Raw genomic sequence first — 23,675 nt, 5'->3', positions numbered from 1 at the left:
CGCAATACTTCTGTTAAAGTCAATGATATGGACAGCATCCTGTGTGAACTCTTACTTTCATTTCTTGTTCATACTCAAACTGTTCTGTATTTTCACCAGTTTCTCTTGCCTTTGTCCTGTTTCAAATGAAGAAATATCCCTCCTATCCCTGATTAAACTATGTCCTCTTCAAAAAGTTGCCTTTGATCCCAACTGTTCCTTTCTCCTCTGGTATTTTGATCTATCAACGGATTATACGATGACAATGATGACGGGGTAGCTGCAGGTGCCTATCATTTATTGATCATTCAGTATGAGCCAGCTACTAACTTGGATGTATTTTTTATTATTTCATCTGATCTTCCAATGTTTCTTCTGCTTCTTTCTCTTTGTCTGGTATTACTATCATATGTATGTTACACCTTTGAGCATTGTCCCACAGTAATTAGATATTCTGTTCTGATTTTTCATTCTTTCAGTTTCTCTTTACATTTTAGTGTGCAAGTCTCTACTGAGAAATCTTCAAGCTCACTGATGCTTTCCTTGGCCATGTCCAATCTGCTGGTGAGCTCATCAAAGGCATTATTCATATCTGTTACAATGTTTTTTATTTCTAGCATTTCCTTTGGATTCTTTCTTAGAATTTCGAACTCTTTGCTTATATTACCATTTATTCTTGCATGTTGCCCACTTTTTATTAGAGTCCTTGGCACATTAATCATAGTTATTTTAAATCTAGTCTGGTAATTTCAAAATCTGTCATATCCAAGTCTGGCTCTAATGCTTGTTTTTGTCTCTTCAGGCTGTGTTTTTTTTTTTTCTTGGCTTTTAGCATGCCTTGTAATTTTTTCGTTGAAAGCCAGACATGATCCATAGGGTAATAAGAACTGAGGCAAATAGGCCTTTAGTGGTGAGGATTTATGTTTATCTGGCCACATATGAGTTAGGCTGTGTGCTTAATGTTTGCTGTGGTGTGGATGTCAGAGGCTTCAATCTCCTCCAGTGACTTGATTTTTGTCTCCCCTATTATCTTTGGTTTTTTCTAGAAATTCCTTAAATAGAGTTTGTGCCTTGGCCCTCTCTTGGTTATAATCCACTGTTATTACACCAAAGTCCTGTTGGTGTTGATGGTAAAGGGTTGGGAAGGGGAAGTAGTCTAGAATCTTATGATTAAATCTCAGGTTTTGTATTCAACCACAGTCTCTGGGATGTGATCTTTAGAAGAGTTTCTTGACCTTTTTTTAATTCCCTTTATGTGAGACAAGAAGGCTAGAGGGGCTGGAGTTGGCTAACTGCCCTTCCCTCAGGTCAGGTAAGGCTCAGAAGAAAGATCTTTGTTAAGACGAATGCTCTGGATATATTATGAAATGGTTACTTCCCCCCTCCCTCTGCATGAAACTGGAGAGGATTTTTCTGATCTTCACTGTGAGAACCTGGTGAGACTCCTGGAGGTAAAACTCACGCATGTGTGGTGCCCCCCAGCACTGAGCTCCTCGGAGTCTACTAGGTTTATCCACACCCAGCGTTCAGCCTGTAGCTACTCATAGGTTACTGTGTGAGTATTCTGATCAGTTACGGTCTCCAGCAGATTCTGTTCCTATTAAGCTGTGATTCTCAGTGTTTCTCATCTCTCCAGTTTGCCGGTGAGGAAGGGCAGTTTGCTTTGTGGCCTCAAATCACTGATGGATCTAATTAGAGTTGTTTTCAGTTTTTGTGTGTGTGTATGTGAGTACAGGAGCAGTGACTTCTAAGCTCTTCACATGTCACAGCAGAAACTGGAAATCCTTATGTAATCATTGTAAGTCTTTGAATTAGTATTATTCCAAACTAACAGTCAAGGGTAAATTAAGTGACCCAAGCTTACGCGGTTCAGTGAAAGATGGAGTGGTTATGTTGCTAGTAAAATGATAAAAATAAACTGGGATTCAGACAAAGTCCTCTTTTAGGATCCAGAAAGACAGTTGCACAAGTACAGGTTGCTTAGGAAAAAGGCCAGGAGATGGGCATGAGCATGAATCTTCATACGAGTGCACGTGAATAAGCCCGGAACGTCTTTGAAGCTGACTTTAGGAAGGAAAAGAACTGAGTGGGGGCCAAAATACTTGTCCTTACATGGAGTCAGTGTCATTTCATTGTCAAAAAGAGAAAATGGCTTTAGAGCTGAATTCTAAAAGGCACACCTGGGCTTCCCTGGCGGTCCAGTGGTTAAGAATCTACCTACCAATGCAGACGACATGGGTTCAATCCCTGGTCCTGGAAGATTCCACACGCTGCGGGGCAACTAAGCCCATGCGCCACAGCTATTGAAGGCTGGGAGTGCCAGAGCCTGTGCTCTGCAACAAGAGAAGCCACCACAATGAGAAGCCCACACACCAGAACTAGAGAGTACCCCTGCTTACTGCAACTAGAGAAAGCCTGCACACAGCAGCAAAGACCCAGGGCAGCCCCTCACAAAAAAGCACACTTAGGAAATGGACAGTATTCATTGCCTTCTACATGCCAGACACTGTGATAGAGGCGAACAGACACATGCTGAACAAAGCAACGTTCCTACTCTTGTGAATTTGACGTTGCAGTAGGGAAACTGGCTAACACACCAGCAAGCCCATACCAACCATGTCATGTGGTGATTAGTCAAAAGAAGAAAACCAAACTGGGTAAATGGGATTAAGAGTGATGAGAGTATTGTTTTAATAAAATATGGTTGGAACTGGACTCTGACCAAAAGGACCTTTCAGCAGGAAACTGAAAGAAGCGAGGTGGTAGGAATGGCTACCTGGGGGAAGAGTATCCTGGGCAGGAGGGAAGACGAAATACACAGCCCCTCAAGTGTGCATGGTTGGCTTACCTGAGAGTACAGACTCATTTAATCTGCAGAGACAGTGATGAACCACATTGGATAAAAGATGCCAAATTTGAAGGATCTTGAAATACTGAAGAGATGGAACATGTTGAATAATCAATTTATCAAGACAAAACTCTAAGGTCTTGGCCTTGATCATAAGAAGGTAATTGCACAAGAGGGCTTCCCAGGTGGCACAGTGGTAAAGAATCCGCCTGCTAACGCAGGAGAGGCAAGAGACGTGGGTTTGAACACTGGGTTGGGAAGATCCCTTGGAGAAGGGAATGGCAACCCACTCCAGTATTTCCAGAATTCCGGAAAATTCCATGGACAGAGGAGCCTGGCGGGCTACAGTCCATGGAGTCACAAAGAGTTGGATATGACTGAGTGCACGTGTGAGCACATGCACAGAATTGCACAAGAAGGGGATGTGCAAGTTGGGGTATAGAGACCACATGGGATACAGATGGGGGCTTTGTCAACACCGTGGCCTCCTCCAAATGAAGGAGGGACTAGGGGACATTAGGTATCAGCTGGGAGTCAACTGGAGGGACTGTTTTGTGTTCAAGGGGAAAAACCAGACAAAGTAACTTGGCGAAGGTAACATATTCTCTCTAAAAGGAAGCTCTGAGCTAGGCTTCTCTTCAAGTTCCCACATGATCAGCTGTGATAAAAAGTGATATTCTAATATATATCGAGAGCCAAAAATCTATCTGATACAGAAACTTGGGACTCTATCCCAAGGAAATGACGGGAAACCTAGAAACACAATGTCCATGAGAGGAGGGAGTTTTGTCTGTTATGTCACAGCTGTATTCGCACGGCCCAGAAAATGCCTTGAACATAATAGGCTTAGTGAATATTTGTTGCAAATAAGTAAATGAAAAGGTTTTCTTCATAAAAATTATTAATAATGTTTTAAAAATTTACCTAAGCATGCTACAGTAGGCTATTGTATAAATAAATTATGATCCATCTGCTCTTTGGATGTAACCATTTTGAAAAGCAAACATGGTTTTACAGGTTTGTAAAACCAGAATTAAGATCTATTCTATAAAGTAGTTAGATCTGCAATGAAGAGTCATCATTCTCATTCAAAAAGATGAGAGGATTGCAAGGCCACACAGTGACTTACTGACATTTTTAAGCTACTTAATACATACATGATAAAAGTGCTTTGGGGCGATAAACATTACCTATTGTCTGCGAAACAATTCTGTCATGTATTTGCAAATGATTTCCAGAGCTTCAGAAAAATAGATGTGGAAACAATGCTAGTTCCCATGCAAGAAAGCATGAGACCAACTAATGCCAGCAAACAAGAGGTGGGGCCAGAAATTCTAGCAGCAGTCATCCATCAATTTGGAAAACATTTATCAGCTGGCCAGTGTGCCAAGCCTTGGTGAGGCCGTGGGAATACAGAGATAGCTGCAGCCCAGCTTCCAGCCTCTTTGCAGAATCTTGCAGGGGAACAGGGATTTAACACATAAGGGCTATAAAGAGTGAAAAGAACTAGAGTTAAAAAAAAACAAATATTGTATGTTAATGTGTATATACATAGAGGCTTCCCTTGTGGCTCAGACGGTAAAGCGTCTGCCTGCAATGCGGGAGACCCAGGTTCGATCCCTGGGTCGGGAAGTTCGCCTGGAGAATACTTGCAGGGCAGGAATAGAGACGCAGACATGCAGACACAGCGGGGGAAGGAGAGGGCGAGGCGAACTGAGGGAGTAGCGTTGACAAGTATGCATCACTGTGTGTAAAGCAGCTAGCTGGTGGGAACCTGCTGTGCAGCACAGGAAGCTCAGCTCAGTGCTGTGATGACCTAGAGGGGTGGGACTGGGGGGGTGACGGGAGCTTCAGGAGGGAGGGTATGTGTGTATACATATGGCTGATTCATGTTGTACAGTAGAAACTAACACAACATTATAAAAAAAATTACACTTTTTTTTTTTTTTAAAGGGAGATATACCAAGTATCCGAGAGCTCAGAGATGGGGTAGGGGACACAGAATCTAGATGGGATGGAAGTAAGACATGAGTATCAGGAAACAGAGGCAATGGCATGTGCAGGGCTGAAACCTGGAGGTTGAGGATCTGTGAGCCAATAAACCTGGTGTGATCCCTGGAATGACCCAGAAGGGATTTTAGGGAACCAAGTGGTCAACGTATGTCTGTCTCTCATACACTTCTGCCCTGGAGCTACAAGAGATGCTGAATAGAGAAAATGGCACGAACCACAGGTGTTTTGATCCTTGCTCATAGCCATCTACTGGCTCCGTGCCTTTTGTCACATTTCTAATTCGCTCAGTGTTCCCTTGCCTGTAACATGGGGATGATAATAGTGCTTACCTCAGGGGATGGGTCTGGGACTGAAAGGAAATTAATACAGTTACTTATTTTTGTGACAAATATTTACTGAGCACCTGCTGTGTGGCAGATGCTGAACCCAACACTGGTGATGCAGTTGTGAAACAGACAGTCCCTGTTCTTATGAAACTTACAGCCTGGAGGGAGAGAATGGAAGTAAATGAAGCACCAGACCTGTTAGTACCCGGAGGTGACAGTCGTGGTTTTTCCATCTGCTCATTTCCGGAGGTGTAGAGCATTTGTCAAGGTACAGTTTGAACCCCCTTTTCAGTGAAGCTGTTGTGTGGGAGGAGGTCACTAGGCCAGTAATTGAGTCCAGCCAAACTGCTAGCAGCCACATGGAACAGAATTTTGCTTTTATTTACTGAGTATTACGTGCCCACTGAAATTTTCCATTTTCCATTATAGTCAATCATATCACAGTGAAGACAGAATTAAAGAAGGCTGTCTCTCCCCTTATTTGGTAGAGGCTCACAGACAGCTGGTGAGTTATACCTAGGATGAGACGTCTGCCACATCTACAGCGGGATAGTCTGTGATTCACTAGACACAGAAACATAGAAAGGGCTCTAGGCTGCAGGCTCAGAAGGAAGAGACACTGATTAAGTCCAGGCACTGTGTTGGGCATTTTACACATAATTCACCTCATCTGATACTCAAAACAATCTTTATCAGGCCTATTTTAAAGACAGAGGAACTAAGCGAAAAAAGTGAAAGTGCTAGTCACCTGGTCGTATCTGACGCTTTGTGACCCCATGGACTGTAGTTCACTGGGCACCTCTGTTCATGGACTTCTCCAGGCAAGAATACTAGAGTGGGTTGCCATTCCTTTCTCCAGGGGATCTTCCCAACCCAGGGATCGAATCCAGGTTCCCTGCATTACAGGCAGATTCTTCATCATCTGAGCCACAGGGGAAGCCCTAAGAAGAACTAAGGTTCAGGGAAATTAAGTTGACTTCTTTACAAAGCTGGTAGAGGCAGAATTTGAGCCCGGGTCTGCAAACTTCCAAACTCATGATCTTTGCAGACACCCACTGTACATTCTAAATAGAAAAGCGAAGCTAGAATTGGAAGAATAATGAGATATGCGGTCCTTTTGGAGGAGGAAGATGAGCCTAAAAATAGCGATGCTTCTTACTGTCATTAATAAACTGTGTGCCCACCTCTGATACTGTGAAATTCTAAATGGCCACCTGTAGAAAGAGAAGAGCTGATACATATATGGGTGTGTGTGCACACTTAAAATCTGGAAGGAAATATACCCAAATGCTAATAATGGTTATCTCTAGATTATAAAATGACCTATTTTATCATATAAATAAGATAAAATAGTTTATCTTTATTTTATAAATGACTTATTTTATCTTATTTAGCTTCTTTATGCTCTGTATTCGGAGAAGGCAATGGCACCCCACTCCAGTACTCTTGCCTGGAAAATCCCATGGATGGAGGAGCCTGGAAGGCTGCAGTCCATGGGGTCGCTAAGAGTTGGACACGACTGAGCGACTTCACTTTCACTTTTCACTTTCATGCATTGGAGAAAGAAATGGCAACCCACTCCAGTGTTCTTGCCTGGAGAATCCCAGGGACAGGGGAGCCTGGTGGCCTGCTGTCTGTGGGGTCGCACAGAGTCGGACACGACTGAAGCGACTTAGCAGCAGCAGCAGCATGCTCTGTATTTATCATTTCTATATTTTCCATCACAAAAACAAGGGTGTGCTCTGTTGAAAGGAATGATGTTCAAGTTCTGATCAGGCATCTGGTCAGGTTCCCAGACTCAGGACTTGCCCATTTAGAAGGAAATTACCTTTTGTCCTTTCTGGTATCAGGGATCAGGGACCAGGGCTATGGCAGCCTGAGGACCAATATCTGGCCCAGGCACTCACATGCCACACTGCTTCTCATCTTTTTTACAAATGATTTTAAATAGAATTGAAAAAAGAAAAACCAAGTGTTGAAGAAGAGGTCATGACACTGTTTTTTAAATATGTCCTTTTGATGTTTTTTTTTTAGGATCACAGCTCACAGAGGCATCTTACACCCAGTGAGTTCCTGAAGGGAAGGGGCCAGTATACCATGTCGTCCATCCTCTGGTTCGTTCATTCATTCATTTGAAAAAACATTTACTGCGCCTTCACTGGGCTCTATACACTTGTCAAAGTAGCTACAGGGAACGACTAGAGCAAGTTTTAAAACAGAGGAAAGAGTGCTCTGTCAACAATTAGGTCTTTACCCAAATGCACTTCTTCTTAGTATCTCACCCGAGCCACCATTTTAAATGGAATCTATCCATTCCAATAGTTTTCCCCATTACACTTTTTACCTAACACATAAGTATTTATGTTGTATATTGTCTCTAATTCCCTTATACTAAATTATAAGTTCTAAGTATGTACTGAGTTCTACATTTGGTTAGGTGCTTTTCTACTTTAAACTAGTTGAGGGCAGGAATGAAATATTGTTCACTACAACCAAAAATTAAGTATTTTAAATGTAACAAATGTCTAGCACTTATTGTTTCTTCATATGAATTTTCTAAAACAAAATTTAGTGTTGGAAAGTAATAAACATGAAACATGGTCTAAACTTAAAAAAAAAGAGAGGAAAAAGTAGAGTGGTTTTCACACAAACCCCTTACATTCACCCCTTGTCCACCTGCAAATTTCAACCACCCAAAGAGACAACTCAAAAGTTACTGTCTCAAGAAGACAGAAGACACAGACATGGCCAAGAGGCACATGAAAAGATGCTCAGCATCACTAATTATTAGAGAAATGCAAATCAAAACTGCAATGAGGTATCACCTCGCACCAGTCAGAATGGCCATCATCAAAACGTCTACAAATAACAAATCCTGGAGAGGATGTGGGGAAAAGAGAACAATTCTACACTATTGGTGGGAAAGTAAATTGGTGCAGTCACTATGGAGAACAGTAGGGAGGTTCCCTAAAAAACTAAAGATTGAGTTAACATATGATCCTGTAATCCCACTCCTGGGCATATATCTGAAAAGGATGGAAACTCTAATTTAAAAAAAAAAATGCACCTCAATATTCATAGCAGCACTATTTATAATAGCCATGACATGGAAGCAACCTAAGTGTCCATCAACAGATGAATGAAGAAAAAAGGAAGATGTGGTATGCACACACAGACACATGAATATTATTCAGCCATAAAAAAAATGAAATAATGGCATTTGCAGCAATGGATGGGCCTAGAGATTACCTAGAGATTACCATCCTAAGTTAGGTAACTCAGACAAAGACAAATATCATATGATGTCACTTACATGTGGAATCAAAATAAATGATGCAAATGAACTTATTTACAAAACAGAAACAGACTAATAGACATAGAAAAAACCTTCTGGTTACCAAAGGAAAAAAGGGGGAGGGATAAGCTAGGAGTTTGGGATTAATAGATACACACTACTATATATAAAATATAGCTATAGCACAGGGAACTATATTTGATATCTTGTAATAACCTACAATGGAGAAGAATCTGAAAAAGAATATATATACCTGAATCACGCTGCTGTACACCTGAAACTAACACATAATAAATCAACTGTATTTCAATTAAAAAAAGTTTCCATCTCTATAAATATCCTTTCTCTTCTCCCAAATTAGCACTCACTCCTTGCTTCCTACAAATGATTGCTTTCTTATTTGCACACACGCAGCAATTATAATAGTACGTGCAATATAGTTCTTTCTGTACAAGTCTCTTTATGTTACAGGGAAGAAATGATAGCATTTCCCTAGAGTAGACAGATGAGATCACCCCTGCTACTGCTAAGTCACTTCAGTCGTGTCCAACTCTGTGCGACCCCATAAACAGCAGCCCACTAGGCTCCTCTGTCCCTGGGACTCTCCAGGCAAGAATACTGGAGTGGGTCACCATTTCCTTCTCCAATGCATGAAAGTGAAAAGTGAAAATGAAGTCACTCAGTCCCAAGTCCCCGACTCTTAGCAACACCAAGGACTGCAGCCTACCAGGCTCCTCCGTCCATGGGATTTTTCAGGCAAGAGTACTGGAGTGGGGTGCCATTGCCTTCTCCAGAGATCACCCCTATATCCAAGGAAATAAATATCTAGGCTCTCACTGTTTGTGCTCTAACAGTGTACCTAGCCTACCAAGGTTGGGAAGTTCTACTGGAGATCCTGACCTCCTAACTAACACTATGTACTAGGCCTTAATTATTCATCTCAATATGCTCAGGGCCTAGTAAGTTGCTGTTTACATAGCTGGTAATCAATGCTTTTATTAGCTCATCTCACCTAATATTTATTGAACGTCCACCATGTGCCAGGCACAGTGCTAGTAAAAGAAATACACTAGTGAACAAAATAGATATGGTCATCCCTACAATTTGGTGGGACAGAGCAATATTAAACAAATTATCTTACAAATACATAAGCTGTAATAACCACTGTGAAGGAAAAGTAGAGTGCTATGCATGCTATGGAAATATTTGAATAAACAAATGAAGAAAAGCATTGCACATTTTATATGGTAATATTCATTCACCAGAAAGGTGTACTCTACAGGAAAAGAAAGAATATTGTGGGCTCTCTGAGGACAGATTAAGAATCCCGTAAAACAATCTAACTCCCCTGTTCATGCTCCTGTGATAATAGCCTGAGATCCTATCTCATGAATGACTCATTCTGAACTTATGGGCAACTAAAAACCCTAAGATACATATGTTGTTTGTTTAATGTGCTATCATAAACCCAAATCACTCTTCTCATACAGCTACAATAGGTTATTTGGATCTAAGTAGGTAACTTGCTTTGTTCCTCCATTAGCTTTTCATCTTGCTAGATTTAGTCTCTCAGTTTGACCTGCCCAAATACTGTCATGCCCAATCCTGATGTTTCTCTTCACATCAGTGGCTATGGCTACTCTGATGTAATGTTCAAATTCAGGTTGTTGAAGAGAATGTTGAGTGAAAATTTGGGTGAGGCTGAGAGGCAGAAATCACCTTTGAAATATACATCAAAAACATAAAGATGTCCATATCCTTTGCACTTCTGGGAATCTCTTCTAGTAAACCAATATCAAATAAGGAAAAAAAGTTTTATTCAGGAAAATAATTTTTCTCCATTATTTATAGCAGTGAATAGTGATTTAAAAATTCTAATCTTATAAGGGTCACAATTAAGCTTAGTAATTGTGTAGTAATTGTGTCCTCTTGAGTGTAACAAGAGGACATTTTCTTATAAACTAAGACAGAATTCCTAAAAACAGGCTTGCGATAGCATTTTATTTTCAGAAAAGTGTGTTGAATACTCATTGAGCTTCTTACTTGGCTCAGAACTCATCAGGCACTAATAAATATTTATTGTTAATAAAGAGATGATGAAAACATTTTATACACAGGTGATTAAGAATATGACATAATTAGTTATCAGAAAATACTTGTTTGTATGGTGTTGATAAAGAATTTTGGGCAAACATTCCTTTTTAAAAATGAGGCTTTCTTCCTTCGGCTGGCAGCCTATTCCATCAACTAGTTGATGCCTGCTGCTGCTGCTGCTAAGGCGCTTCAGTCGTGTCCGACTCTGTGCGACCCCATAGACAGGAGCCCACCAGGATCCCCGGTCCCTGGGATTCTCCAGGCAAGAACACTGGAGTGGGTTGCCATTTCCTTCTCCAATGCATGAAAGTGAAAAGTAAAAGTGAAGTTGCTCAGTCGTGTCCGACTCAAGCGACCCCATGGACTGCAGCCTATCAGGCTCCTCCTTCCATGGGATTTTCTAGGCAAAAGTACTAGAGTGGGGTGCCATTGCCTTCTTACAGGACTTTAAACTAAAGCAATGGCATTACAAATTAGCAGCTTGAATTCTAGTATAAATATAGCACTTAAAATTCTGTCTAATTGAAGTGCCCACTCTGTGAGGGGCTCAGGATGAGGTGCTGGGGTACAGTAGCAAACAAGACAGGCAAAAATCCCTGCCTACTGGGGCTTGCAGCTTAGTGGGAGGGGGCAGGTGATACTCAAGTCAACAAGTAAAATAGATGGTACATCAGGTGGCAAGCAAGGCAGTGGAGTGGAGAGGGATAGGGGATTCAGCCAGGGATAGAAGGGGGAGTGAAGTTTCAAAGAGAGTGATGGCGCACCCCCCTCTCCCTCCCGGGAAAGGGCCGTCTGAGCAGAGAGCCCTGAAGGAGGAGGGAGAAAGTGCTGGGCAGTTGGCTGGGCCATGAACATTCCAGGAAGCAACTTGCTTTGAGCAATACGATTTTAAAGGATTGGGGTTTGACTTCTGTACAGGCAGTCCAGCTGCCGCATTCCTTGTCACTTTCAATTAACCGTGAGTACACCCAGCTAGCTCATCAAAAAGGTTCCCATGTCTCTCCCTTCTGGCAGCCAGGGACAGATACCCTCGGCGGTGCCAAAACTGCCACGCTGGACCAGCCGCCGCTGGAAGCAGAGGAGCAGCCCCGCCCCCTTCTCCTCGGCCTCCGGCGTGGCGGTGGGGGCGCTGTAACCCTTAGTCTTCCTCTCCCAACAGCCCCATTCTCTCCCTGCTAAGTCAAAAGGGGCATTAATGTTTGCTTTAAAGTTTCTTTTGTACCTCGTGAATCTGTGCTCTGAGTAAGGGCTCTCATTGAGAAGCAAAATCACCACCTCTTAGAGTCACTTTTAGAACTAAGAATGTAATTTCCACCAGATTTTAAGGATATTAGGATTTCATCATTGATATTAAGTCCTTAAAGCTGTCATATTTGGAGTGAGGGTGTTAACAAGTACTTCTAAATATTTGTTAATTGCTATGTGTATATATATAATTATATCAGCATTTGTAGTTTCTGATCATCTACTCATGTTCCCACTGATGACTTGCTGACTTCCTGTCATGCCTGTTGATATAAAGCACAGTGACAAGGAGGATGCTATAAGCTCCATTAGGGCAGGATGATGTCTGTTTTTCTCACTGCTGTATCTCCAGTGCCTACCTTAGTGCCTGGCACAGAGGAGACACTCAATAAATGCTGATGAATAAATGAATGACTTTTAAGATGACAGCTTTGATACAGAGAGAAAATACTTTCATGCTAGAGTGGAAGGGGGCAAGTACAGAGACCACAACGTCTGAAGCAGGAGAGGCAAGATCGGACTTGATGATGAGCTATGATTTCTCCCTCTTTAACCTCCAAGATACTGGGCACCCAAGTGAACGTGCGTTTAATGCACAAGCGCAGGGTAGGGGTGGGGAGATGAATGAGAGAAAACCTCTAAAACAGGATCCCTTCCCCACCCCCTTAAGATGTTATATTCCTTTGGTCAATTTGCTTAGTCCCTTGGAGTCCCTTTCATCATCTAGAAAATGGGTACAACAATCCTGACTTCACAGGGTTGCTATGAGAGCTAAGTAGGATAAGGAATATAAAGCTCTTGACATAGAGCCTACTGCCATTAAAAAGTTGTTATGACTCTCATTTACCAAGGTTTGAATTCCAGCTTTATTGCTTAGAGCTGAATGGTCTTAAGAAAGTTACTGGAATCCCTCTGTCGCCACAATTTCCTCATCTGTGAAAAACAGGATAATAATGCTTATCTTGTGGTGTTACTCTGAGGATTAAATCAGTTAAAACATGTAAACCACTTAGAACAGTATCTGGCACGCAAGCATTATTATTGTATGTGAGGTGTTTTTCCTATATGTTTCCAACTTTGATGTTGTTAAGGCTCAAACAACAGATTTGTTGATGTGATGATGGAGTTCTTGCTGGACAGGTTGAATCCTCGTCTCATTTCAACATTAGTTCTCAAACTCAAGTTTGCACTGGATTCACCCTGAAGGCTTGCTGAAACACAGGCTGTGGGGGCCCTACCCTCAGAGCTTCTAATTCAGAAAGTCTGAGTGGGGCTTGAGACTTTTTTTTATTTCTAACAAGTTCCCAGATGATGCTGATGCTGGTGGTCCAAAGACCACACTCTGAGAACCACTGTGATATAAAGAAAGGATATCAGAAGCTCTAAGAGAAGAAGGAAAGATGAATACATAGAGAGAGAGTTCTGAAACAATCCCCAATTGGAATGAGTTATGGGCACTAGTAGAAAGAATAATTTGTTCCTTTATTCATTCAACAGACATTTACTTACTGCCCAATGTAAGCAGGGCCCTGTATTCACCAACTGGTTTCCAGGACCAAGATTAAGCCAAGCAGAAACAACAGTGAGTTGGAGAAGACTATCAATTTGCTGAATTAAAACAACATCAAAGAAAGAAACCATGTCCCCACTGGCCTAACTCCGGCATTATTTAGTGTGTGTATGTGTATCAGAATGCACACAAAATTTACCATTTTGACCATCTTTAAGTATACAGTTCATGGCATTAAGTACATTCATATGTTATACTAGCATCAACACCATCTATCTCCAGAACGTTTTTCATCTTCCCTAATTGAAACTCCACACATTTTCATCAATAATTCCCTATTTCCCTTTCTCTCACATCTCCTGGCAACCACCATTCTACTTTCTGTTTCTATAAACTTGATGATGAAGCTCATATAAGTGACATCAGACAGTATCTGTCATTTTGTGCCTACTTATTTCATTTAGCATAATGTCAAGGGTCATCCATATTATAGCATATGTCAGAATGTCCTTTTTTAAAGGTGAATAATATTTCACTGTATGTATACACCACATTTTATTTACCCATTCATCCACCAATGGATATTTAGATTGTTTCTGCCTTTTGGCTGTCATTAATATTGCTGCTATGAACATGAGTGTACACATAGCTGTTCAAGTCCCTGCTTTCAACTCTTTTGGGGAATATATTTCTAAGCTTCATTTTAAAGCAGATAAATTTTGTTTGAGTAAATATTAAGATCACGTTTCCCATCTCCCACCACCACCCCCCTCCTTTTCCCTTCTTAGAACTTGATCCCTCCTGACACTCAGGTGCCTAGATCTCTCAGCTGCCCCAATCTGATAAATCATTCACACCTCCAAGAACAAGGGGGATACATCTTAATGCTCTTATGGGCTGAATGCTTGCATGAATCTTCCTTTCTCTATAATGACAACCTTGCTGATGCACTGTCCAAACACACCTATGCCAGGAGCATGTCCAGGACTATAGGGAAGACATTTAGTCACTGGAATCAGACATGTGATAGAGAAGCCTGACCTTACTACTTACTAGCCATTTAGGCAAGGGATTTAATTTCTCAAATTTCAATTTCCTGATCTATGAAATAGGTATAATAGTTTGGATCTACTTGGTTGCTGTGAGAATTAAACTAAGATAAGGTAAAGTAAGATAAACTGAGATAAGGTAAAGCACTTAACCAACTGCCTGGCATATGGTAAGTACCCAACAAATACAGACTGTATCTGAGTAATTCCTTCAGATACATTCCAAAACAGTTCCTGCCATCTATATCTACAGAAGAACATTACAATGAGCATGGAATTAATGGTCCCACTCAGCCACAAGCCCAGATTCCTAAACACCGGACATTGTCTTTTTTTTTTAAATCACAGGATTCAAAATTACAACCTGCCCATAACGGGTTAAAGATATCTTTGGACAAGGAAGATATTTTGGGTGCTCCATGGAACCCACAAATTGTACCAGAATCCCCAGCAGCCAGCTATGGGTGTAAGTATTCTTCCTCAGTTGTTGTTTTTTTTTCCCCTCTGAGTTTGCAAATGCCAGATAAAAATGGATCCCAGAACAATTGGAAATTTGAGATGAGAAATGGTTACAGCAGATTTGGCCAGGCCTCCTCCTAGGATGGCCCCAGTCCTTCTGGGACGTGTTCTGACAACTCGTTGGCCTCTTTCTAAGCCTCTGAAAAGGGGGTGATGTTCCCGCCACTTCCCTTGGAAGAATGTTGCACGGTGAAATATGACTCACTGTCAGGGCCCTTGCCTTTGAGATTCCCTTTCTTCTCCTGACCCACTTTCGTCTTGCTGCGCCCTTTTGTACAAAGTCAAATGAGGCCTCCTCTGGAGGAGGCTGCTCTGTGAGGACTGACATTTAAAGACCATTACCACCTCTTCAACTCGGCCTTGTTCATTTAGCCAAGCAAAGCATGTTTAATTCTTTTAATCTTCCCTCATAAATCAATCTCTTCGTTCCCTTAATAGTCCTTCTCCTGTGCTTTGAACTCCCTCCAGTCTGGTCATCCTAAGCTCTTGTTCCGTTTACACTTGAGAATTGCCAGTCAAGAAGCGGCTGCACAGGAAAAACAGCCGGATCCTCGCCAGGGTTCTGGAAGTTCTCAGCACACTGGACTGTCTGCTGCCCAAGGCACCATGAGCCCCAGAAGAGCCCTGCCTGGAGGCCAAGCCCCACGGCCTTAAGGGAGACTTGAGGCGTCTGCTGCGCACCCTGTTATGGGTCTTTCCATGGCCCTGGCCCACCCGGCCAATGGTCAAGGGAATTGCACAAGAAGCCTGCTCAGATACCTGTCCCACTCCTTTCCATCAGCCTCCACAGCACACTCACCTTGCAGCTGGCCTCTACCTACTACAGCGATGGAGGACCCTGGGTAAGCCCAGAAGCGTTCTTACCTGGAAGGTCCCAGCATGGTCTTCCTCTTTATCACCCTCTCTGTTCTCTTTGAGGGCGATTAAGGTGAATCCTCTGAAATAGGAGGGAGGGGCAGCTGAAAGCGTCACTGCAAGATAAGAAGAAAGCAGATGATAAGCACAAGAATCAGCTGTCTTCCGTTTGTCAAATGGATCAATGTGAGCCCTCATCAGCATCCCAGACCTGTGGGCTGCAAGGGCAGGTGATGGCGGGAAAGGCTCATTTTGTAGAGTGATGAACTTTCACCCTCGCCACCCAGCCCCCTCTCACATTTCAGAACCTGCTGAAACACCTGAACTGTGATCTTACTTGGGAATTGTTGAATCAACCAAGCCTGAGATGAACGCTCTTAGTAACGACAATTCGATAAAAATAGTACATGGTCAGCAACTCGTCTTGACAGTTATCTAATGTTATATACTTCCATAGATTGGCCCAAGAGAGACTCAGGTGCTTGCAGCATAAACTCCTTATCAGTTCAGTTTAGTCACTCAGTCCTGTCTGACTCTTTGCGACCCCATGAACTGCAGCACACCAGGCCTCGCTGTCCATCACCAACTCCCAGAGTATACTCAAAATCATGTCCATCGAGTCAGTGATGCCATCCAACTATCTCATATTCTGTTGTCCCCTTCTCCTCCCACCTTCAGTCTTTCCCAGCATCAGGGTCTTTTCCAATGAGTCAGTTCTTCGCATCAGGTGGCCAAAATATTGGACTTTCAGCTTCAGCATCATTCCTTCCAATGAATATTCAGGACTGATCTCCTTTAGGATGGACTGGTTGGATCCCCTTGCAGTCCAAGGTTCTCTCAAGAGTCTTCTCCAACACCACAGTTCAAAAGCAAAAGTTAATACCACAGTTCAAAATTCTTTGGAGCTCAGCTTTCTTGATAGTCCAACTCTCACATCCATACATAACTATTGGAAAAAACATAGCTTTGACTATGTGGACCTTTGTCAGCAAAGTAATGTCTGTTTTTTAATATGCTGTCTAGGTTGGTCATAGCTTTTCTTCCAAGGAGCAAGCGTCTTTTAATTTCATGGCTTTAGTCACCATTTGCAGTGATTTTGAAGCACAAAGAAATGAAGTCTGTCACTGTTTCCCCATCTATTTGCCATGAAGTGATGGGACCAGATGCCACGATCTTAGCTTTCTGAATGTTGAGCTTTAAGCCAACTTTTTCACTCTCCTCTTTCACTTTCATCAAGAGGCTCTTTAGTTTTTTTTGCTTTCTGCCATAAGGGTGATATCATCTGCATATCTGAGGTTATTGATATTTCTCCTGGCAATCTTGATTCCAGCTTGTGCTTCATCCAGCCCAGCATTTCTTATGATGTACTCTGCTTCTGCTGCTGCTGCTGCTTCTGCATCACTTCAGTTGTGTCCGACTCTATGCGACCCCATAGACAGCAGCCCACCAGGCTCCCCTGTCCCTGGGATTCTCCAGGCAAGAACACTGGAGTGGGTTGCCATTTCCTTCTCCAGTGCATGAAAGTAAAAAGTGAAAGTGAAGTCGCTCAGTTGAGTCCGACTCTTCGCGACCCCATGGACTGCAGCCTACCAGGCTCCTCCATCCATGGGATTTTCCAGGCAAGAGTACTGGAGTGGGGTGCCATTGCCTTCTCCGGATGTACTCTGTATATAAGTTAAATAAGCAGGGTGACAATATACAGTCTTGACGTACTCCTTTCCAATCTGTTGTTCCATGTCCAGTTCTAACTGTTGCTTCCTGACCTGCATACAGATTTCTCAAAAGGCAGGTCAGGTGGTCTGGTATTCCCATCTCTTTAAGAATTTGCCACAGTCTGTAGCAATCCACACACAGTCAAAGGCTTTGGCATAGTCAATAAAGCAGAAGTAGATGTTTTTCTGGAACTCTCTTGCTTTTTCAATGATCCAATAGATGTTGGCAATTTGATCTCTGGTTCCTCTGCCCTTTCTAAATCCAGTTTGAACATCTGGAATTCACAGTTCATGTATTGTTGAAGCCTGGCTTGGAGAATTTAGAGAATTACTTTACTAGTGTGTGAGATGAGTGCAATTGTGTGGTAGTTTGAACATTCTTTGGCATTGCCTTTCTTTGGGATTGGAATGAAAACTGAGGATGTGGCAAAACACATCTATTTCTTGTGGGCACTTAGCTGGAACATATTCCCAGCCTCCCTTGCAGTTTGTCCTGCTTGGGTCCCAGTCCTGCTGGCGGAAAACATGGACAGACAGGATGAATGCCACTTCCTGCCTGGCCCCTCCAAATTTTCTACATGATTCTCCATCCTTCCTTTCCCAACTCTGCCTGCTGCATGCAGGGGAATCCAGCAGAGGACCCTGATACCCCAGGAGAAGGATTGGAGCCACAAGATGGGAGGAACCTAGGTTTCTGAATAACCACAAAGATTGGCTACTAATGTCTATAAAAGGTCAGATAGAAAGTAAGGAAGAAAGGTTGAGGGAAAAAAAAAAAGACATAATGAAGTAGAGAAGAGCAAAAAATGTGGGGTGCTAAGCAATGACACACAGAAATTGATGACTTTGATGTCAAGAGAAAGAACTGAGATCTCTGAGGGATAGACAGATAGCCCCACAGCAGTCTGAGGTTATCTAGGTTGGGGTGGAGGGCCTTCAAAGCCAACCTACACACTTCTGGAGGAAGGGGAACAGAGAGTAAGAGGCAGACAGTAAAGGGACTGTGCCCAGATCACCTCAAATTCCTTTGTGCCATAGTACAAAGGCCCTGGTACGTGGCCCTGGCACTGATGAGCCTTTGCTTCCAGAGGCTGGCACCCATGGCTCATTCCTGAAGGACCAGCCTCAGGTCACTGGAGTCTCTCTGCCTAACATGAAAGGCCCAGCTCCCTTGCACCAGGTGACGATTCTGAGGACCTGACATCTCTAAATGGCCCTGCAGGATCAGAGCTCACCTGGGGTCACGGCCAGGTGAGGTTTCTTCCTCTCCTGTCCCACGTCCCTAACCCCTTATTGGCTTCCCCTGGGAGTACTTCCTTTAAGAGTCACTTGCACCCCAGTCATCCCCTGAGGGTTTGTTCTGGGTTAAATTGTGTCCTTCTAAAATGTATGCTAAAACCCTAACCCCAGGTTCCTGGAAATGTGACCTTTTTTGGAAATAGGGTCTTTGCAGATGTAATTAGTTAAGATGAGATCATAATACTGGATTAAGGTGACCATAAGTCCAAGTGCATTGGTCCAAGTGCCTATGGCCAATGTCCTTAGACAAAGAGACACAGAGACACACAGGGAAGAATGACAAGTGATGACAGAAGCAGAGATGGGAGTGAGGCGCCCCCAAGCCAGTAAATGGCAAGGATGGCCGCCAGAGGCTAGGAGAGGCACGAAGAAACTCCCTGGAGCCTCCAAAAGGAAACAGCTCTGACAGCACCTTGAGTTCAGACTTTTCGCCTTGAGAACTGTGAGCAAATATATTTCTGTTGTTTTAAGCCACGGGTTTATGGTACTATACATGGGAACCCTAAGAAATGAATAATACCTGCTTCTGAGGAACCCAACCTAAGCTAGACACGCAGTCTCTGCCGCACAGTCAGTGACTTCAGGCTGCAGCTCAAACTCCATAGACTGATGGGCCCACAGACTCTGTCTCTCTGGGAAGCTCCACCAACCATATTTCCATTCCCTGCTACACCACATTTCAGTCCTGGGACTCTCTCACTGGCAGTTTCCTGAAAAGCCATCATTTCATCCTACAGTATTTTTTTTTCCCACTTGGCTATTCATACACCTGGAATGTTCCACCTCCTCCATTCCTGGAAAACTTCTTTAGAAATCAGCTAAATTTTCATCTTTTCTGTAATGTTTCCTTTGACTGCCCCATCAAGACCTGGGTGCTCTTTTCCCTTGGATCTTGTTAAAATTCCAATTGGGAAAGGAGTAAGCTAAGAAAGCTAAGATCATGGCATCTGGTCCCATCACTTCATGGCAAATAGATGGGGAAACAGTGGAAACAGTGACAGACTTCATTTCTCTGGGCTCCAAAATCACTGCAGATGGTGACTGAAGCCATGAAATTAAAAAACACTTGTTCCTTGGAAGAAAAGCTATAACCAACCTAGACAGCATATTAAAAAGCAGAGACATTACTTTACTGACAAAGGTCCAAAGAGTCAAAACTATGGTTTTTCCAGTTGTCATATATGGATGTGAGAGTTGGACCATAAAGAAAGCTGAGCGCTAAAGAATTGATGCTTTTGAACTGTGGTGTTGGAGAATATTCTTGAGAGTCCCTTGGACTGCAAGGAGATCCAACCAGTCAATCCTAAAGGAAATCAGTCCTGAATATTCATTGGAAGGACTGATGCTGAAGCTTCAATACTTTGGCCACCGGATGCGAAGAACTGACTCATTGGAAAAGACCCTGATGCTGGGAAAGATTGAAGGCAGGAGGATAAGGGGATAACAGAGGATGAGATGATTAGATGGCATCATTGACTCAATGGACATGAGTTTGAGCAGGCTCCGGGAGTTGGTGATGGACAGGGAAGCCTGGTGTGCTGCAGTTCATGGGTTCGCAAAGAGTCAGATATAACTGAGCTACTGAACTGGCTGATACAGTGGGCCTAATAACAGTATTTACCTCAACATATCAATGTGAAGCATAAGTAATGCATGAAAGTCCTTAAAACCATTGTTGGCAGATAACAGATACAATAAATATTAGCTCTTATTATTATCAGCGATGAAATGATCACATTAAATATTTTGTGTGCAAGTATTTGTTTACCTATTTGTAAGTCCTTCAAAGGTAAGAATCACATCTTAGCCCAGCACAGTGGATAGCAGAGTTGGTATGTAATTGTATTTACTGAATCATATTCATAGACTGGTAGATTCAGTGTTGTAAAGATGTCAATTCTTCTCAAATTGATTTATAAATTTAGGGCAACTTACATTAAAATCACAGCATGATTTTGTGATATTGACAAGCTGATTCTAAAATTTATATGTGCAGAGGGCCAAGAATATATAAGGCAACCTGGAGAAAGAAAGGCGAAGTTGGATGACTTATACTACCAGCTATTGAGACAATGTAGCTATAGAAATTAAGCCTATGTACTATAGCAAGGAAATAAAAATAGGCCGATTGAATAGTTTGAGGTCCAGATAAAGTTACACAAATACATATAAACTTGATTTATGATTAAGGGTGTACTGCAGAGCAGTGGGGGAAAGAAGATATATTCGGTGACAATTAGGAAACAGTCAGACATGAGGGAGCAACTAACACAACTTTTAAAAGATACAAAAAAAGGTGGATCTTGGTCTTTACCTCACATCATACTCAAAATTTCACATAGATTGTAGAGCTAAATGTGAAAAGTGAAACAATAAGGTTTTAGAAAGTAGCATAAGATGAAACATGAATGATCTTGGCATGGGAAAGTTTTTTTTTTTAATAGAACATTTAAAAACACTGATGATAAAGAAGATGTGTAAATGGAATGATAACAATGTCTGTTGATAAACAAAATTTTGATAAGAAAATATAAGTTATGGTGTGAAAGGAGGTATTGGCAATACATTTAACCAGAAACTTTTATCCAAAATATATAAAGAACTCTCAAAGATCAATAAGAAAAAGATAGACAGCCCAAAGTAAGAAAATAAGCAATTCACATGAACTAGTACTTCACAAAAAGTGTTAGTCACTCAGTCATGTCCAACTCTTTACGACTGCATAGACTGGAGCCCACCAGACTCTTCTGTTCATGGAATTCTCCAGACAAGAATACTGGAATGGGTTGCCATTTCCTTCTCCAGAAAGTTCACAAAAGAAGGTGCCCAAATGGCCAATAAACATATGAAAAGGCACTCAACCTCATTTGTCAATGGGGAAATACAAATTAAATTCACAGTAAAGTACCACTGCATGTCCACCAGACTGAATAACCTTCAAAAGATTAACATTATCGAATGTTCTTAACTGGAACTCTCACACTCAGTTGATGAACTGAAAATGAGCAATCTTCCCTGGAAAACTTTTGAACTGTGGTGTTGGAGAAGAAATACTTTAGCAGTATTTACTGAAGCTGAGCTTATACATTCCCTATGACCCAGGACTGCCTCTCCTAAATCAACAGAAATGCAGACATGTGTGCACCAAATGACACCTACCAGATAGTCACAGTAGCATCATTTGTAGTAGAAACTTTCAGTTAAAAATAAACAAATTACTACTACCTACAACAACAGAGATTATCTCACAATCTTAAGCGAAAGTAGACAGACACAAAAGAATACATAAAGTACAATGACATTTATATGAAGTCCCAAACCAAGAAAAGTAATAATCTATGATCCTAGAGGTCAGGCCAGTGCGTTCAAATGTGGGAAGGGGAGGCAGGGCTGATCTAGGGCGGGGACACAGGAGTGCTTCTGAAGTGCAGGTCCTTCTAGTTCTTGATCTGGGTGCCAGCTGCATAAGTGTATTCAACAAGTGATAATTCACCAAGATGCAAGATTTGTGAACTTTTCTGTATTAAAATTTTGTTTTGACAAGAATATTATTAAACAATGTTTCTGAATGGTAAGTATGGATCTTTTTGTATATTTGTGCAGAGCACTTAAAGGGCTACCCACAAACAGCTTTCCAGAATGATGCATTCCTGTAGGTTCTAGAAAACTAAGGTTTTACTTTACCTTATTGAATACAATCCAGAAGATGGAGGCTCTGGAGGCTGAAGTTGGTGTTTCAAGCCATAATTATCCGTGGTGATGACTGTGTTACACACTGTAATTTGAAGGAAGAGAGGAGATCCCCGTCCCTCTAGTGAGCCCCATTATATGACTCGTCAAAGGAACAAATGCACAGTGTGTTCTGAGTCGCAGTATTGACTGAAGACAACTGCTTGGCAATAAATAATAGCATCTTCTAATGACTCCTCCCAAGTGCTTCCCAAGAGAGGTCATTAAGAGACCCAGGAAATTAAAGAAAAAAGCTTATGAAGGATTAAAATTAAAAAATTTTTAAAGTCCATTTGGAGCCACTCTGTGAGCATATACAGTGAACTGGTTAAAAGCAAAGATTTCAGATTAGAGTCCCAGAGCTACCACTTAATAAGTATATGATCTTATTTAACCTCCCGGATACTCATTTTTTAAAAATGGGGTTAATGATATTACCTTTCTTTAGGAATGTAAAGATGACTAAATAAACATTTACCACAGTGCCTGGCAGATATATAAAGGATTCAAAATTGTAAAGGATGATGATGGTGATCTTGGTGATGTTGGGAATGAAGATGATGATCAAAATGATGATGATGATCATAAAGATCATGACACTCAGCAAGCTGATTAACCAACAATGAGTTTTAAAAAGCTGGTCCTCAGGGTCAATCTCCAGAGGCTGAGTCTCCAGAGAAAAACTAGTAGGTGACAATGGAGGACCACTGAGAGGACTGAGGTGGAGATCATTGTCTTTGGGGCTGATAGTCACAGGTCAGGTTCTGCACAGGTTTGGATAAGTCTTTATAATTAACTGAGTCTTTTTGCAGCTCCTCACACCCTAGAGAGTGAGCCTCATTATGGCCACTCAGCCCCTCCTAACCCCACACAATATAGCCTTTCAACACACTTTTTTCCCCCCTTGAATACTTCTCACCCAATCTCAATTAAATATTTGTGAGTTATTTGTTAAATGCTGGTCTCCTCTAGTAACTTGTAAACTTTCTGAGAACACAGACCCATTTTGTCTTGAACTATGTCTCTAGAGACACACCAAGAAAAGACCTAGCCTCTGCCTTCTAGGAGCACACAGTCTAAGAGCTGGGAGAAAAGGCTGCATTGGCAGGTATTTTTATATGATGGGTGTTATGGATGTATGAATGAAGTGCTTTGGGATCCCAGAGGAGGGAACATCTGAGTCTACGGGGGGAGTTAAAGGC

At 42.0% G+C, this 23,675-nt stretch overlaps 1 protein-coding gene across 3 annotated transcripts in view; it reads right to left on the bottom strand.

The window, feature by feature from the left end:
- Positions 1 to 23,675, bottom strand: part of SPON1 (spondin 1) — a 363,430-nt gene that overhangs the window by 284,202 nt on the left and 55,553 nt on the right. For all 3 annotated transcript variants that reach the window (XM_044929565.2, XM_044929564.2, XM_006054443.4), the window contains one exon: positions 15,743 to 15,849. In XM_044929565.2, the coding sequence (XP_044785500.1) occupies positions 15,743 to 15,849 (107 nt within the window). The remainder of the gene's footprint in view (positions 1 to 15,742; positions 15,850 to 23,675) is intronic.

The sequence above is a fragment of the Bubalus bubalis genome, chromosome 16, assembly GCF_019923935.1.
Source record: "Bubalus bubalis isolate 160015118507 breed Murrah chromosome 16, NDDB_SH_1, whole genome shotgun sequence".
In the NCBI taxonomy this organism is placed as follows: Eukaryota; Metazoa; Chordata; class Mammalia; order Artiodactyla; family Bovidae; genus Bubalus; species Bubalus bubalis.
Note: the sequence above shows the minus strand (reverse complement) of the source record. Positions and strands in the feature narration are given on the sequence as shown.